This window comes from Bombyx mandarina, chromosome 20 (assembly GCF_030267445.1).
Source record: "Bombyx mandarina strain Sakado chromosome 20, ASM3026744v2".
In the NCBI taxonomy this organism is placed as follows: Eukaryota; Metazoa; Arthropoda; class Insecta; order Lepidoptera; family Bombycidae; genus Bombyx; species Bombyx mandarina.
Genome location: NC_143226.1, coordinates 9352288 through 9371404, shown reverse-complemented (window position 1 = coordinate 9371404; position 19117 = coordinate 9352288). Strand labels below are relative to the sequence as shown.

Sequence of the window (19117 nt, the reverse complement as noted above, 5' to 3'; positions counted from 1 at the left end):
CCGTGCTTCGCAGAATCTACCACCGGATCGGAAACGCGACCCACTGAGAAGATCCGGCGAGAAACTCAGTGGGCTGTGTCTGAGAGTTAATTTACTCGTCGAGCCCTTCGTCGCAAGCGACGGGTTCGACGAGAACGGTGACCGGTACTTGAAGTACCTAAAAGCACCGTTAGTGGATCGGGAGGATCCGAGATGACGTGTTTTGGGCGACGTCGACTGCTTTCCATTCTGTCCGCAGGATCGGGAATGTAGTTACCGGCGGCCACGATGAGAGGGTTCTCGTGTCGTGCCGCTTTATCGAAGTGGAGTAGGAGAGAGACAGATGTCGAACGCTGCCGAACGCGGAGGCCGATTGTGCCTCTTTGTCGCTCGGTGCGCGCTTTCGCTTGCACTTCAAGCCTTAAATGGAACCCCTCAGAGCTAGGTAGCGCCGCATGACTCATGTTTTTTCGTGCGTGCAGCCGGCTCCATTGAATTATAAGACGTTGTCACGTCAAAAACTTCTTCAGCTATTTGAATGGAGTAAACTTATTGAAGTTCAATTAAAATCATCGAGCTGTTGATGCTAATACTAAATAAAACACACCTATAATTACAAAGATAAATGTCGCGTTTTAAGCAAAATGTCGCTTAAACAGAAAAATAGCTTTGCACCCGTCGATTTGTTTGAGCGGCAGAGTCGTGACGGGCTGTACAAAAACCTGGAGCTTTCATTTCCTTCCGCGCTTGCAAAAATGAAGTCACATATAAATACATTCACGCGACGCCTTATAGTTAATGGTAATTTCTAAAAAATATCACTTTATTTTTAAATGTAATAACGACTTATCTTATCTGGAACCGCTGCGTTCATCGACAGTGCGTTTCCAAAGATCTTTTTTGCCACGTACCATCCGTCTTTGGAATGAACTCTCCTCCACGGTGTTTTCCGAGCGCTATGACATGTCCTTCTTCAAACGAGGCTTGCGGAGAGTTCTTTATGGTAGGCAGCGGCTTGGCTCTGCCCCTGGCATTGCTGACGTCCATGAGCGACGGTGATCACTTACCATCAGGTGGGCCGTATGCTCGTCTGCCTACAAAGGCAATAAAAAAAAAAAAAAGACTTATCGTGCACGGCCCAACGATAAACGAAAATTAACGTATTTTCACACTTAAACAATTATTTATGTAATTAAACTTATCTGTAAGAAGGTATCTTTTTTTATTGCTTAGGTAGGTGAACGAGCTCACAGCCCACTAAGGTCTCAATATAACGGCTGCCCCGCCTTTCAAACCGAAACGCATTACTGCTTCACGGCAGATATAGGCAGGATTGTGGTACCTACCTGTGCGGACGCACAAGATACCCTACCACTAGTATCTGCTGTGTTTAGCAGTATTAGGTGGCGTGGATCAGTTACCTTGGTGGAGTGATATAGGGGTTTTATATTCGATTTAACTCTTCGCTTTGGCACTATTAGTGCTATACGCGGGATTGTAATCTAGAGTTTCAACGTATATCTACAAAAAACTTATTTTTGTATGTGTAAATGTGAGTATTCTGATGTGAAGACTTCGAACGAGCCTTCCTCCAACGCACTTGTGCTTTCAATCAAGTCTAAGAGTGGCATTTGCTTTGTCGCCGCCACGTCTGGACTCCGGTAGGCGATAAACTTGTAGGAATATACGACAAAGGGAAGATCTTCCACCAAGCGGGTGTATATTTGGTCGGTAGACCGACGGTCCGGACGTTGTTGTTCGGAACTTGTATATATTATGCGCTTTATCTTGAAAATGTCGTAAGCGAGATTCAGGCATCTGTCAATTATCTTGCGTTGTATGATGGCTACCCGCCACATCACTCCCCTCCGAGACTGGAGGTCGTGTCATTTTTAGTTAGCGTTGTCCGTGCTGAGATTAGCTTGCAAGGGCCAGTGCTGCTCGAAGTTTGCAGTGAGTCGAAACTGAGCTGAATGCTGCGTGATTGTCGCCAGTGCTGCTCGAAGTCTGCGGTGAGTCGAGACTGAGCTTGAATGTTGCGTGCGTGTCGTGCGTAGTCCATGTGATGCAGAGCTGCCACGCCGGAGATGTGTGACCCCAACGTGATGATCCGGTCGTGGGCTGCGATGAACTGTAGCGGCGTGATGAGGCAGTGAAGTTGCGTGCCGTAGGACCAGGAAGCGCGGTGAGTCGGCTGCGATGGTCCTGTTGAGGCTGCGATGCTGGCTTGCTGTGGGACGACTGTTGATGACTTTGTTTTTATCTGCAAGAATGCGGAAATCTTGGTAGCCGAAGTTCTTGATGCGCTGATGATGAAGGCTGCAGTTGTTCCGTCGGGGTCACCAGTTTGGGGAAGCTTAACGACAGAGGGAAGATCTTCCACCGAGCGGGTGATATTGCTCGGTAGACCGACGGTCCGAATGTTGTTGTTCGGAACTTGTATATATGCGCTTTATCTTGAAAATGTCGTAAGCGAGATTCAGGCATCTGTCAATTATCTTGCGTTGTATGATGGCTACCCGCCACAAACTCAAGTGGACTAAAAGCTCGCACGTCTACAAAGCACAAAAAGTTTAATCGATATAGTACTCCACATCCCTGAACCATATAAATAGTTTTATTGCATGTTAATGTTATAAATCTCCGACATCTTAGCTATTCCAAGTAAATCGCTAATTAGTAAACCTTACAATTTCATTGCAATATAATCTTTGCAGGTAAAATTAGTTAATAAGGTCTCTCGTTAATTTTGTAAGCTATAACGTTAAGTTTTATTTAATTATTAATTTATAAATATGAAATAGTAAATTTGTATCGTAAGTTTGTATATAACTAACGCTCGTGCTATTAACAGTGTCAAAAGATTGCAATCAAGTATATTTTATGTAACGCGCGGGCGACACATATGAGTTATTTAAAATCACTTTTACAATTTAATGTCGCGTTTATTATTTACGAACTTTTTTCGATTGCTTAAATGGGTGGACGAGCTCAGAGTCCACCTGGTGTTAAGCGGCTACCAGAGCCCATAGACATCTACGACTGCTTCACGACAGAAATAGGCGGGGTGGTGACACCACATTCACTTTTCACTGAACTTCATACTTGACGAAAACATGTAAATGTATTATTGTATAGCAGCTGTCCACGTGGTTACATCGCTCACTCGAGTAGGAGAGAGACAGATGTCGTCAGCGCTGCCGAAAATAATACGAGCATAAAAAATACGGGAGTTTAGTTTTTTACCCGGGACAAATAAAAACAAAATTATATAGTGACATTCTTTATTTATTTATTTTTTGATATTTCTCCGAGGAGCAAGTTAGTTTTAACTTATTTATAAAAACCAAAACAATTGTAATCGAACAGTTCGAATACGGAACAGAGTCAGTCCCGCCGAGACATTTTAAACTAAGCCTAAAATACGGGACGTCCCGGGAAATACGAGACGTCTGGCAGCCCTAAATTCGCATGCCACCGCAGCACGGCCCGTCGTAGGCAAATATGGCTTTCGCACATCTCAGTCTGAAAAATAAAACATTACACCGACTTGAATACATAAAAATATAATTTAGTTTGTTAAATACTGCGAAAGCCACGAATGAATACCATAGATAATATAAAACAAATATTATAAGATGAACTTGTAAATTAATTGAAAGCACTGGAATCTCGGAATATTATGCTTCTAAAAATAAGATTGACAGGTTTTTTTTTCGTAGAACGCAAACTTTTCATTGGTGCCCTAAGCAGACCGCAAAATTATAATAGAATACAGTAGTCACTTCTTAGCCATTCAAAGTATTTTACAAACATTTAAAATGTTTTTAGAGCAGGTTCAAAATAATCTCCAAATTCAGACATAGCGGTATGTAATATATTCAGTCATAGTTTGCTTGAGAAATAGGCACAAATCCTGTAAGCCTGCGAATTTTAATTAAAGTGTTATATCACTATAGTTTTGCCGAAGCGAGAAACCACTACTCGCACTTTGTTGTAATTAATCAAGTGTGAACGCCTGATGCTAAATTGCAGGCAATCAGTTTGGTTCTTAATTGATCAAATTATGTTGCTCCAGTTTTCTATAAAGGGGCTTGGTTTGAACAAGCATACGAGAAACTTTTATAACATAAAATGCAAAATAATTATCATTTCTTAGATTAATTAAAACAAAATGGATACCAACAACAAATGATTCTTATGAGTAGTTACAGAGGATTTTTATTAAATTGAGATAAAGTGAAAATTACGATCAATGTATCCAGAGTAGATAATAATGAAAAATACGGTGTATTCCGAGCGTTATGACATGTCCTTCTTCAAACGAGGTTTGCGGAGAGTGCTTAACGGTAGGCAGCGGCTTGGCTCTACGCCTGGCATTGTTGAAGTCCATGGGCGACGGTAACCACTCACCATCAGGTGCGCCGTATGCCTGTCTACCTACAAGGGCAATAAAGAAAAAAAATCTACCAGTGGATCGGAATCGCTACCCACTGAGAAGGTCCGGCGAGAAACTCAGTGAGCTGTGTCTATGGGTTAATTCGTTGGTCGCATTCTTTAATTGACAAATTCGACCAGATCGGCGTCTGGTGCTTGAAGAGCCTAAAACCAAGATAGTAATAGAGTGGTAGATCCTTGGTGAGGAAGTTGTTGATAGCTACGTTAAGAAAATTCATTAAATATACTAGATGATGACCGAGATTTGCTCGTTTTTTTTATTTTTATAACGACATCTTGTGTCTTTAAAGCAGTTAGTTGCTCTCAATTAAGAAAAATAGTATTAATATTCGCCAATAGACGTCGGGAAGAGTCATAAAGTTGATTATCGATAAAGTTGATTATTGAAAACACGAATAAAACAACATTTTCTGAAAATAAATCGTAGCGAAATCCCCTGTAGGTATACTAAATTTTATGAAAATCGTTGGAGCCGTTTCCGAGACTCAGATTATATATATCGACGCTTGAAAGGCAAACGTGACTAAGCGACAATAACTGCTTTGTACATAAATGATAGGCAATAACCATATTCGATGAGCAAAAAAAATATATTTCTAGGTCTATTAAAATCATTTCAATCCTACAGCTACTAGCTAGATTCTACTACAGCTGGATTCGTTAAAATAAATTTTGTTTTCAGGTATTTCAACTTTAAATTAGTCTACTGTAAAGTTCACGCATTGTCGCTTAGTCACGTTTGCCTTTCAAACGTCGATATATATGTATGTATATATATATATATATAATAATTATATATAGTAAAGGTTTAAGATTTATGAACACAGGATAAGTTAAAGCGTGTTAAAATAGTAAAGTCTAACTTACTGGCATATGTTGCTGTAAGTAACACCGTTGGTACCACAAACAGGCCTATAATCGGCAGTGCAAATACAGGTACTTTCAGCCTCCAAAGTGCAGCAGGCGACGAGGACGAAAAGTAGAACTGAAATATATACAACTGACAATAAAATACCGTCACGATTTATCGGAACCGATGCACCGACAACTTGGCGTGGCACAATAACAGAACGACCTATATCATTGCTTACAGGGCTTAGACTAAAACATCGTCGTCGTGCCCCAAACGATAAGACGTCCGGTGCATTCGTATGTAGCGATGCACCGGTGTTCGAATCCCGCAGGCGATTACCAATTTTTCTAATGAAATACGTGCTTGACAAATGTTCACGATTAGAAATAAATAAATAAATAAATATTTACTAACAATCACACCACGTCAACTGGTCCCGTGATAAGTTCGTAAAGAACTTGTGTTACAGGTACACACATACATATATTTAAGAGACATCCATAACTCTGGAAAAGACATTTATATTTATCATACAAATACCTTCCCTTGGCGGGATTCGAACCCGCGACCCCCGTGTGTAGTGCCCATGTCACTTACCACTACACCAGACGGCCGTTAAACTTCCATGGTGAAGGAATAACATCGTGTAATAAAAATCAAACCCGCAAAATTATAATTTGCGTAATTACTGGTGGTAGGACCTCTTGTGAGTCCGCACGGGTAGGTACCACCGCCCTGCCTATTTCTGCCGTGAAGCAGTAATGCGTTTCGGTTTGAAGGGCGGAGCATCCATTGTAACTATACTGAGACCTTAGAACTTATATCTCAAGGTGGGTGGCGCATTTACGTTGTAGATGTCTATGGGCTCCAGTAACCACTTAACACCAGGTGGGCTGTGAGTTCGTCCACCCATCTAAGCAATAAAATAATAATAATAAAAAAACAATTCTCACCGATTGAAGTCTTCATTGTTTTCGATTTTGAATGAACTGAACACTCATTACTTAATAAGACAGCTGCTGCTTATATATAAAAATGTCAGTGCCACAGTTTAAGCATAACACAGCAGGTAAAGAAAATAAAAAAAATCAAACATAAATACGACAGTATCCAAGTGTGAGCTTTCATATTTTATAGGTAGTCTATTTGGTAGAGACTTACATAGTCTTCACAATAAATAAAGAAACAATGAATTTCACAAACACAAAAATGATATCTTGCAGTTACCTAACAGACATTTGCAAAAATATTGCATATTTCCGCCGTGAAGCAGTAACGCGTTTCGGTTCGAAGGGTCGGGCAGCCGTCGGAACTATACTGAGACCTTAGAACCCATATCTCAAGGTGGGTGATGGCATTTACGTTGTATATGTCTATGGGCTCTAGTAACCACTTAACACCAGGTAGGCTGTGAGCTCGTCCAATGACCTAAGCAATAAATAAAAAAATCGGTTATCTGTAAAGTCGGTTTACTGACGATAGTTGAACGTGACAACGTCTTAAGAAAATCCTGATGGAATGGTTTAATTTTTCAATTATCGCAATTATCGTTGCTATAAACAATTGACACCACATTCACTTTTCACTGAACTTCATACTTGACGAAAACATGTAAATGTATTATTGTATAGCAGCTGTCCACGCGGATGCATCGCTCACTCAAGTAGGAGAGAGACAGATGTCGAACACTGCCATGCAGAACGCGGAGACCGATTGTGCCTCTTTGTCGCTCGGTGCGCGCTCTCGCTTGCCTTAAATGGAACGCCTCAGAGCGAGGTAACGCCGCATGATGTTTTTTCGTGCGTGCAGCCGGCTCCATCGAATTATAAGACGTTGTCACGTCAATAAAATAAAACTTAATTGGTTTGGAAGGATCAAGATTGATCCAGGAACCCATGGACTAATCTTAAAGTTGATAGTAAATATATTTGCTGTTATAAAACTTACGCTAAATTATAACTACTATTTTATTTACTACCTATACACGTGCCAGGCTTAAGGAAACTTTTTTTTCCTACCTAAGCTGATAGCCTTGAGAGGCTATGGTAGCGTAACCTTAACTAGTAGGTGAGCTCACGGGGCTCAAACCGGAGTGATACTAACACTGACCCTAGCAAGAGCAGTGCTTCGCAGAATCTACCACCGGATCGGAAACGCGACCCACCGACAAGATCCGGCGAGAAACTCAGTGGGCTGTGTCTGTGGGTTAATTCGCTCGTCGAGCCCTTCGTCGCAAGCGATGGGTTCGACGCGGACAGTGAGCGGTGCTTGTGGTACCTGAAAGCACCGTTAATGGATCGGGAGGATCCGTAATGACGTGTTTTGGGCGACGTCGACTATTTACCATTCGGTCTACAAGATCGGGTATGTAATTTCCAGCAGCCACGACAAGAGGGTTCTCATGTCGTGTCGCCTTTTCAAAGTGGCGCAATTATGCCAACTGTAGATACTTACTGATTAAGTCAAGCCTCAGGTCATTATGGAAATAGAAAATGCCCTACCACCTTCATCTATTTATTCTAACTAGTAGTCGCCCGGTAGTTGAAATTCGACTATAATTAATTGTAAATTGAAGTTTGAACATTATTATGGGTCTATTGTCAAAGACTCTCATAGACCACTCCGATAACAAATTCCGCCAAGGCTACACTCTAGATAAATAATATTGAAGACAAGCAATGTTAATCTATTCTCAATTTGACCGCAGATCTTAACAATAAACAAAACAGTATTATGCGTGTGTGTGTCAAATATAGGTACACGGTACTGGTTTACTGGTGGTAGGACCTCTTGTGAGCCCGCGCGGGTAGGTACCACCACCCTGCCTATTTCTGCCGTGAAGCAGTAATGCGTTTCGGTCTGAAGGGTAGGGCAGCCGTCGTTACTATACTTGAGACCTTAGAACTTGTATCTCAAGGTGGGTGGCGCATTTACGTTACAGAAGTCTATGGGCTCCAGCAACCACTTAACACCAGGTAGGCTGTGAGCTCGTCCAGCCATCTAAGCAATAAAAAAAAAAAAAAAACAGTATGATGCGTGTGTGTGTCAAATATAGGTACACGGTAGTGTGTGTGTAATGTTTTTTTGTATTAATTTAATGTATTTATTATGCATAATTAAAGTAAATATTAGCATTCTGCACTCCTTCTTTATATAAACGACTAGCGGCCCGCTCCGGCTCCGCTCGGGTCTTTAACAAAATTTTCAACGATATTTGACGTTGTTTTAGTTTTTCAAATAAAAGAACACTTATTGCGGCATAATTACAATAGTTAGACATATGCTGTTTCGACACTTTTTGTAATTAATAATGTGTTCTAAAAAGTCGTGGTACATTATTTTATTCTATCATCAATAGTTTTCGCAGGGCACGCGATGTAAAGAATATTTTAAGAATTTTTTTTACACCTTGGGTTACATTATTGGAATTTTAGTAAAGATCCCTAATTTTTTTCAAAAAAGATTATAGCCTATGTCACTTGGGAATAGTGTAGCTTTCAAACAGTGAAAGAATTTTTCAAATCGGTTCAGTAGTTTCGGAGCCTATTCAATACAAACAAACAATCAAATCTTTCCTCTTTATAATATTAGTATAGATAAGTGTGGAAATTTTCATTCTCCTTCGTCCGCGTAATTTTCGTAAAACGGATACAAAGTTTTTGCTCCACGTATTAGTATATAGATACAAACACAACTACATACCTTATTTCTATATATATAATATTAATTATGCTTTAATTCGTGTCCTTACAATTATATAGGTCATAATTTTATATGCACATCTGCCTTGGAGAACGATTAAATTGTTTTAAGTGTTATTAAATTAATAAGAGGTTGTTTATTGACTCAAATGCAGAGTAAACATAGTAACTCAGTTCTAAAGAGGAGGACAATGCAATGTCAAAAATATTTGCTATTTATTATTTATTGAAACGATGCGTAATTGTTTAGATATATATTTTTTTTTATTGCTTTGATGGGTGGACGATCTTACAGCCCACCTGGTGTTAAGTGGTTACTGGAGCCCATAGACATCTACAACGTAAATGCGCCACCCACCTTGAGATATAAGTTGTAAGGTCTCAGTATAGTTACAACGGCTGCCCCACCCTTCGAACCGAAACGCATTACTGCTTCACGGCAGAAATAGGCAGAGCGGTGGTACCCACCCGCGCGGACTCACAAGAGGTCCTACCACCAGTAATTACGCAAATTATAATTTTGCGGGTTTCACTTTTATTACACGATGTTATTCCTTCACCGTGGAAATCAATCGTAACAATTTGTTTTTCATTAGAAAAATTGGTACCCGCCTGCGGGATTCGAACACCGGTGCATCGCTTCAACACGAATGCACCGGACGTCTTATCTTTTAGGCCACGACGACTTCTGAGATAAAGACATGTCGTTTAAATACCGTAACGACATTACGAATAAAGGGCAATGCACTGTGCTATCAACCGCCGCGCCGTGTTGTGTGAAACGTGGTTATTTTGACACCTTGTTTATTGTTTTTATTGTTATTAAAACCGTTCAAATATTTAATCTACAATGGAAAACAGGTAAGCGTTGATAAGGGAGGCACGTGAACAGAGTTCGGCGCTCGCGAAGCAGCTGCTCTTGAGCTGACAGGACTCATTCGAGTGCGCTCGGGCAGCTAATCAAATCAAATCAAATCAAATTTTTTTTATTCAAGACTAGCTGACCCGGCAGACTTCGTAGTGCCTCAATCGATAAATAAAAGACCTAAACTTTTGTATAAAATAAACTTGAAACAAACAAAAGGAATCCATCAGACGGGGGACACATCAAAGGGAAAACAAAATTGATATTTTTATTTAATTCCGAGCATTTTCATATTTGTCTACCTTTTAAACCTTCTTTGGACTTCCACAAATAGTTCAAGACCAAAATTAGCAAAATCGGTCCAGCCGTTCTCGAGTTTTAGCGAGACTAACGAACAGTAATTCATTTTTATATACATAGATAAATAAATGAAAGTACACACTTGTTGAACATCTTTTTTTTCTCCTACCTATGCTAATAGCCTTATGAGGCTATTTCAGCTTCACCCTAACGTGTAGGTGAGCTCACAGGGCTCAAACCAGAGTGTTGCTAACACTGACCCTAGCAAGAGCAGTGCTTCGCAGAATCTACCACCGGATCGTAAACGCGACCCACTGACAAGATCCGGCGAGAAACTCAGTGGGCTTGAACGTCAAAAGAACTAACGCCAATTTACAAAAACTAGCCTCCGTCCTGAGAAGAACTGGTAAGAAACTCAGCGGGCATGTCCTTTTTTTTATTGTTTTTTTTTAATTCATTTTAACAAGAAGTATTTATTATAACGTAACAATTATTACAATATTGAAATGCCCGGAGCGAGCAACTCATTCCCACTTTGTGCAATCTTCTAGATAATCATTGACTTTATAGTAAGCTATATTGCACAGATGTTCTTTAATAGTTTTCTTAAACCTATGTATATGTAGGTTCTGAACATCTTGTAGGATTTTGTTGTACAGGCGTACAGCTATTAGCAGACCCACCCCTCCTGGCTGAACACGTGCCCGCCCACCAGTCCTGGTGAAACTAGAAAGCCCTCCGGGCCACAACCTCTTAAATTAATAAGAGGCTGTTTTTTCACTCAAATGCAGAGTAAACATAGTACTGGTGGTAGGACCTCTTGTGAGTCCGCGCGGGTGGGTACCACCACCCTGCCTATTTCTGCCGTGAAGCAGTAATGCGTTTCGGTTTGAAGGGTGGGGTAGCCGTTGTAACTATACTGAGACCTTAGAACTTATATCTCGAGGTGGGGGGCAACGCTTACGTTGTGGATGTCTATGGGCTCCAGTAACCACTTAACACCAGGTGGGCTGTGAGCTCGTCCATCCATCTAAGCAATAAAAAAAAATATGATAATAAATTCGGTGTATATTCAATAGCTTTTTTTTTAAAACACCAACACCCTCACCGCATAACAGTGCTATTATATATAGAGCAGTGACAAAGAGATTGGTGAAAAATGGCTTCGCTTTGACGGGCCTATGCACGAGAGAACCAACATCGGTAGGCTAATTCGAAGGTAAAAATTGCCTCAGAAGGTAAAATTTTTAAGTTTTTTTAATTGCCGTTGTCGATCATACGGCCCACCTGATGGTGAGTGATTACCGTCACTCGTTGATGTCAGCAATGCCAGGGGCAGAGCCAAGCCGCTGCCTACCGCTTAATACTCTCCACCAGCCTCGTTTGAAGAAGGACATGTCATAGCGCTCGGGAAACACCGTGGAGGGGAGCTCATTCCAAACCCGGATGGTACGCGGCAGAAAAGATCTCTGGAAACGCACTGTCAATGAACGCAGTGGCTCCAGGTAGTATGGATGACCTCTACTCCGGTTTCTTAAGACATGAACTTAGGTTTGCATAGGTGGCGTGCTTCGAACCAGAACGCATAATCTTCTAACATCGGAAATAGGCAGTGGTTGGATCAGCATCTTCTTTTGTATCACCTCCGTTGAGTATTTTTAGTTTTACATTGCCTAAAGTACAAACTCGTAACTCAACGTTAATTGCATTAAATACATTTTTAGATATCATTAAAGATTCCATTGTCTATCCGTGTAAAAAATCACTACCAAAGCTCACAGAACAAAGTGAACAGTTTGGTTACTTTTTACATAAAAGCATCGATGCGCGTCTCGTCGGCCGACAGAGCTTATGCTTACTTGGCATAATGCCCGGAATCATTTACATGTTTAGCCACTTAGCTCTTAAATTGACCGTACTAAAAGGCACAACTGTTTGGGTAAGACTTTTTTGTATCTTTCATTAGCTTAAATAGGCATAAATTGTTGTAAGCAGGTTGTTTGATGCTTTTTTATCGCACTGAATGAGTAGACGAGGTCATGACTTATAATATGGTGCTATGTAAAGATAGGCGGCATTTCCTGAGAGTTTTATAAAGGTTATTTTTGAAAGAAGGTTTGAGGACAGACGTAATGATAAGCGTGGCTGTGCCTCTGGTGATACCGATTTGCAATCAACTGTGAATACCATCAAATGGGCTGTATGCTGTATGGGTGGACGAGCTCACAGCCCACCTGGTGTTATGTGGTTACTGGAGCCCATAGATATCTACAACGTAAATGCGCCACCCATCTATATAAGTTATAAGATAAGCTCAGTATAGTTACAACAGTTGCCCCACCCTTCAAACCGAAACGCATTACTGCTTCACGGCAGAAATAGGCGGGTGGTGGTACCTACACGCGCGGACTCACAAGAGGTCCTACCACCAGTAATTACGCAAATTATAATTTTGCGGGTTTCATTTTTATTACACGATGTTATTCCTTCACCGTGGAAATCAATCGTGAACATTTGTTGAGTACGTAATTCATTAGAAAAATAAAATTGATACCCGCCTGGGATTCGAACACTGTTGCATCGCTCAACACGAATACACCGGACGTCTTATCCCTTAGGCCACGACGACTTCATGTGAGTCAATTAGATTATTTTGGGACTGTCCCACATTTCACAACGGAATGTGGTGACCTAGCGAGACAAATAGGCAGGGTGCAGCGTGCGCTCACAATACCGTAGTAGTGCCATATTACAGAAACATTGACAATATTCTAACTACTAACCAAACACGAACGCTCATGGCATATAATTTTCTCAACATCCGTACAATTCCTTTTTGTTTTGGAACGAAGTTCCTTATGGGACGATGCGGAGGGGTAATAACCGGGAAAAAACGTCCGTAAAGTAAGATTTTTATTATTTATGTATAGTCTTAGTATAATGGTTAAACAGTGTCTAATGTATAGTCTACGTGATGACGGTTATTATTATTATTTATATAAGTAGCTGTTTCTTTGTATATTAATATTATTATATATTTTTATAAATCATTCTGAATAAAATAAAGTCGATAACTTTGTATAGTAGTTTTTTTTTTTTTTATCAATAAAAAAAATCATAATAAAAAATGTATACCCGAATAATTATTTTCTTTATACCTCGAATAGAACTTAAAATTAATGCTTTTATAATAAGGAACTTCGTTCCTATCCGGTGTCCCACGACAACACACATATTTTTTTATTTGTTTTTCTACAACATAAACGATCCCAAGCTAAGATTGCGGTTTCAGGAATACCACAGTAAGTAACGGCTTATCCCAGTTCTTCAACTCTTCTAAGTTCATAGGGTAGTGTTTTGACCCTGCTCGGATTAGTATGGCCGTCGTTTTAAATATTAAGTGACTTTTAGGCGGAAACGCGAGGAGTGAAGTTGTGTGATTTGTTTTATTTTGTCTATTTAGTGTTTCTTAAGGTTAAATGTGTAATAACGGTGGTTTATTAACTGTTTAATATCTGTGAGAGTGCACAAATGTGTTAAAATGAAACAAAGCCGCTGGACGTAACTTCTCGGGATCCTCCAAAAAGTCCACTGAAAAAATCTTAGTAAATGACCACCATTTTGCTGGATTATATTTCATCCCATATCATCTCATTTCATCCCAGTCTATTAATGTCTCAAATTAATCATCTCCATTTCAATTCATTTCACTCCATATTATCATTTTCCATAAAAATAAGTATATAAATAAAAAAAAGACATGACTTAAAGGTCTTAGTTACCAGGTCATAAAATCCCTTTAAAAGAAATGATTAACTGTATGATCTGTGGCAGTCGTAGTGACAACCTTATACAATTGAGAATTTGACGTATAAGTAGTCTAACTGAAACGTATTGTCAGCTGCCACCGCTGCCAGCTTTACGGCCATTCCGCGCGCAATTGCCACGCGCGTCCGCGGTGCGTAAAGTGCCTCGGAGACCACGCGACAGCCGACTGCTCGCGGGTCAAGGAAACCGCGACCGAACCGCCGAGCTGTGTGCTCTGCCAGAAGCAGGGCCACACAGCCAACTACCGCGGATGCCCCAAGGCCCCGCGAAAGCGTCTGGCCAACGCGCAACCAAAAACCGTCGGCCCAAAGACTTCGGCGCCCCGCGCGCCGAAACCTGCCTTCGTGCCGGCACCGGTGCCCAGCGTCTCCGCGTGGGCAAAACCGCTGCCGCTCACGCTGGCAGGGAAACCACCGGCACCCCAGCCCCTGCTCGCGCCGCGCCCCGCCCCCGCGCTCGGTCCCGCGCCTCGCCCCGGCCCCGCGCGGCCTGCCGTAAACGACTTCTCAATCGTGCGTGATTATATCGCCGCGATTAACATCGATCGCATGCGCTCGTTCGCCGACGCCATGCGCAGGGCGGTCACGGCCGAAGACCGACGTTCGACCATATGGACGTCATCGAGTCCGTCCAGCGTACGCTGGGTTGATTACCGGTAATCAATGGCGAACAACGGTAGGGAAAAACCGCGTTCCTTAAAGTTAGCATTCTATAATGCTAACGGACTCGCGCGTCAGCGCGATCAAGTATATGAGTTTCTCCGCGATAATCTCATCGACATCCTTTTGGTGCAGGAGACCTTCCTAAAGCCCTCGCGTCGCGACCCCAAAGTCGCGAATTACGTCATGGTTAGGAATGACAGACTCTCCACCCGCAAGGGCGGGACTGTCATTTACTATAGGAGGGCCCTGCACTGCGTCCCTCTCGATACTCCCTCGCTCTTACATATCGAGGCGTCAGTGTGCCGCATCGCGCTGACGGGACACCAGCCGATCGTCATCGCATCCGTTTATCTCCCCCCTGACAAACCCCTCCTGAGCAGTGACCTCGAGACACTGCTCGGTATGGGGGACGCGGTCATCCTGGCAGGCGATCTAAATTGCCACCACACTAGGTGGAACTGCCATCGCACGAATGTGAACGGTAGGCGTCTCGACGCGTTCATAGACGACCTCACATTCGAAATATTCAACCCCCCGACCCCCACGTGCTATCCGTACAACGCCGCGCGTCGTCCGAGCACAATAGATCTGGCACTGCTAAGGAACGTAACTCTGCGCTTACGCTCCATCGAGGCAATGTCAGAACTCGACTCAGACCACCGACCTGTCGTCATGCAGCTCGGTCGCCCACTCAACCGCGAACCAGATACGAGGACCATGGTGGATTGGAAGAAGCTGGGCACGTGCTTAGCTAACACCGCTCCACCAATCCTCCCTTGCGGCCCGGATTCAACTCCATCCCCCGAGGATACCGTCGAATCCATAAACATCTTCACTGATCACGTCTCGACGGCGATCATAAGATCTTCAAAGCAAGTCGATGTGGAGGACTGCTTCCACCGCATCAGACTTTCCCCGATCTTAGGGACCTCGTAAGAGTTAGAAACGCGGCAATCCGGGCCTACGATCGATATCCCACGGATTCAAACCGGACTCGGATGCGTCGCTTACAGCGGGAGGTCAAATCCCGCTTAAGCGACGCCCGAAACGAAAACTGGGATAGTTATTTAGAAGAGCTCGCGCCCACTCACCAAGCATACTGGCGACTAGCTAGGACCCTCAAGTCCGAAACTATAGCCACTATGCCGCCTCTCGTACGCCCCTCAGGCCAATCACCGGCTTACGATGACGATGACAAGGCAGAGTTGCTGGCCGATGCACTGCAAGAGCAGTGCACCACCAGCACTCAACACGCGGACCCCGAACACACCGAGTTCGTCGACAGGAAGGTCGAGCGCAGAGCTTCCCTGCCGCCCTCGGACGCGTTACCCCCCATTACCACTTCCGAGGTTAAGGAGGCGATCGATAGCCTACAATCACGGAAAGCTCCCGGCTCCGACGGCATCCGCAACCGCGCGCTTAAATTGTTACCAGCCCAACTGATAACGATGTTGGCCACCATACTAAATGCTGCTATGACGAACTGCATCTTTCCCGCGGCGTGGAAAGAAGCGGACGTTATCGGCATACACAAGCCGGGCAAACCGAAGAACGAAACCGCGAGTTACCGCCCCATCAGTCTCCTCCCGGCGATAGGAAAACTATACGAACGGCTCCTTCGTAAACGCCTCTGGGACTTCGTATCTGCGAACAAAATTCTGATAGACGAGCAGTTTGGATTCCGCGCCAGACACTCGTGCGTCCATCAAGTGCACCGCCTCACGGAGCACATCTTACTAGGGCTGAACAGGCGGAAACCCATTCCGACAGGAGCCCTCTTCTTCGATATAGCGAAGGCGTTCGACAAAGTCTGGCACAACGGTTTGATATACAAACTGTATAACATGGGAGTGCCAGAGAGACTCGTGCTCATCATACGAGACTACTTGTCGAACCGTTCGTTCCGATATCGAGTCGAGGGAACGCGTTCCCGGTCCCGTCACGTCACAGCCGGAGTCCCGCAAGGCTCCGCCCTCTCCCCGTTACTATTTAGTTTGTATATCAACGATATACCCCGGTCTCCGGAGACCCATCTGGCGCTCTTCGCCGATGACACCGCCATCTACTACTCGTGTAGGAAGAAGGCGTTGCTTCATCGACGACTTCAGACCGCAGCTACCACCATGGGACAGTGGTTCCGGAAGTGGCGCATCGACATCAACCCCACGAAAAGCACAGCGGTGCTCTTCAAAAGGGGTCGCCCTCCGAACACCACACTGAGCATCCCCCTCCCGACTAGGCGCGTCAACACCTCCGCCCCCGCCGTTCGCCCAATCACGATGTTCGACCAGCCCATACCGTGGGCCCCGAAGGTCAAATATTTAGGCGTCACCCTCGACAGTAGGATGACATTCCGCCCCCACACAAGACGGTACGCGATCGTGCCGCCTTCATTCTAGGACGTCTCTACCCGATGATATGTAGGCGAAGTAAAATGTCCCTTAGAAATAAGGTGACACTCTACAAAACTTGCATACGCCCCGTCATGACCTATGCAAGTGTAGTGTTCGCTCACGCGGCCCGCATACACTTAAAATCCTTCCAAATCATTCAATCCCGTTTTTGCAGGATAGCCGTCGGAGCCCCGTGGTTCGTCAGGAACGTCGACCTCCATGACGACCTGGACTTAGAGTCCATCAGTAAGTATCTACAGTCGGCGTCCATGCGCCACTTCGATAAAGCGGCACGACACGAGAACCCTCTCATCGTGGCCGCCGGTAACTACATTCCCGATCCTGCGGACAGAATGGAAAGCAGTCGACGTCGCCCAAAACACGTCATCTCGGATCCTCCCGATCCACTAACGGTGCTTTTAGGTACTTCAAGCACCGGTCACCGTTCTCGTCGAACCCGTCGCTTGCGACGAAGGGCTCGACGAGTAAATTAACTCTCAGACACAGCCCACTGAGTTTCTCGCCGGATCTTCTCAGTGGGTCGCGTTTCCGAGCCGGTGGTAGATTCTGCGAAGCACGGCTCTTGCTAGGGTTCGTGTTAGCAACATCGTCAGGTTTGAGCCCCGTGAGCTCACCTACTAAAGTTAGGGTTACGCTGACATAGCCGCTAGGGCTATCAGCTTAGGTAGGAAAAAAAAAAAAAAAAAAATTGTCAGCTTTTGTACGTTCGTTAAGCACTTAACACCGGCGATGCGGGAAGCTCCGCTTGGAACCAAGGGCTAATTGTCTAAATCGTCTAATTGTAAAGACTAGTGGTCCCGCCGTAGTCGAAATTCGACTATAATTAAATTCACATATAAGTTTGAACATTATTATGGTTCTAGACTAAACAATATTTATTACCTAACCTATTCTCAATTTGACCACAGACTTTAAGCAATAACAAAAGTTTGACAATAAACGAAGAGTTTAAAACTATATATGCGTGTGTGTCAAATACATGGGAGTGTGTTATTAATAATGCATAATTTAAAAAAAATATTAGCATTGTGCACTTCTTCTTTATATTCTCTATAAGTGTGGGAAATTTCATACTCCTCCGTCCGCGCAATTTTCGTAAAAAGGGATACAAAGTTTTTCCTTCACGTATTAATATATAGATAGATTAATAAACATAATTCTAAGTGTATGTTCCACTGCTATGCAGTAAACGGAATAAATACATTTAGTGACCACATTTGTTAATGTTTCGGGCCATTAACTGTATTTTGTTTTAGCTTCAATAAAAGTTTGTATAGAAAGAAGGCCTTTTAGTTCTCTTCTCTTTTTTATCCTACCTATGCTGATGATAGCCTTGAAAGGATGTTTCAGCTTCGCCTTAATGTGTAGGTGAGCTCACGGGGCTCAAACCGGAGTGTTGCTAACACTGGCCCTAGCAAGAGCAGTGCTTCGCTAAATCTACCACCGGATCGGAAACGCGACCCACTGAGAAGATCCGGCGAGAAACCCAGTGCGCTTAATTCACTTCAAGCACAATACAATAGATGATAAGTACAACTACAACTTTTTGTAAAACTACCACGACTAGTGTTGCCACATGTTAATTTGTTGTCACACTAGAAACAGTTATATATAAAAAGTCATGTTTACGATTTCTCTAAACAATTAAAACGAAACAGATGAAATGTAATATTTCTTATAAAATGTATAGAAGACCGTGTGCCAGTAGCTATCACAGAACATAAGATATCTGTCAGAAGATATCGAAGATCTCGTCAACGACATATTTCAAGATATGTTTGCATATAAACAAGCTCCGAACATTGGGGTTCATCCAATCCAGTAACTCTTCCGATCCACTCACGGTATACAGCTCTAGCAAAACAGTCCAGGTCATCGCAACGTATTAAAAAAAGTTAAAAAAATTCGGATTTAAGACGTGTTTACAGGAAAACGTCTGTCGGGTCCGCTGGTATTATAAGACTATATTTTAAATGAACCGTTCACCGCTGTTTCCCATTCGTCAAATTTGTAATTTATGAATAGTTAAAGGCATCGCATTTTCCCGAATAAAGAGT

The 19117-nt window shown here is 43.1% G+C and overlaps 2 protein-coding genes across 5 annotated transcripts in view; one reads left to right on the top strand and one right to left on the bottom strand.

Annotated features, from left to right (window-relative positions):
* The window catches only part of LOC114250841 (inactive dipeptidyl peptidase 10), a 369807-nt gene that overhangs the window by 192089 nt on the left and 158601 nt on the right, over nucleotides 1-19117 (top strand). The window lies entirely within an intron of this gene.
* Spi2 (silk proteinase inhibitor) lies at nucleotides 3250-6386 on the bottom strand. The gene is made up of 3 exons (XM_089735710.1): nucleotides 6244-6386; nucleotides 5305-5422; nucleotides 3250-3504 (listed from the first exon to the last, which is right to left on the bottom strand). The coding sequence occupies exons 1-3, from the start codon at nucleotides 6257-6259 to the stop codon at nucleotides 3441-3443; spliced, it is 198 nt and encodes a 65-aa protein (XP_089591836.1). The 5' UTR covers nucleotides 6260-6386; the 3' UTR covers nucleotides 3250-3440.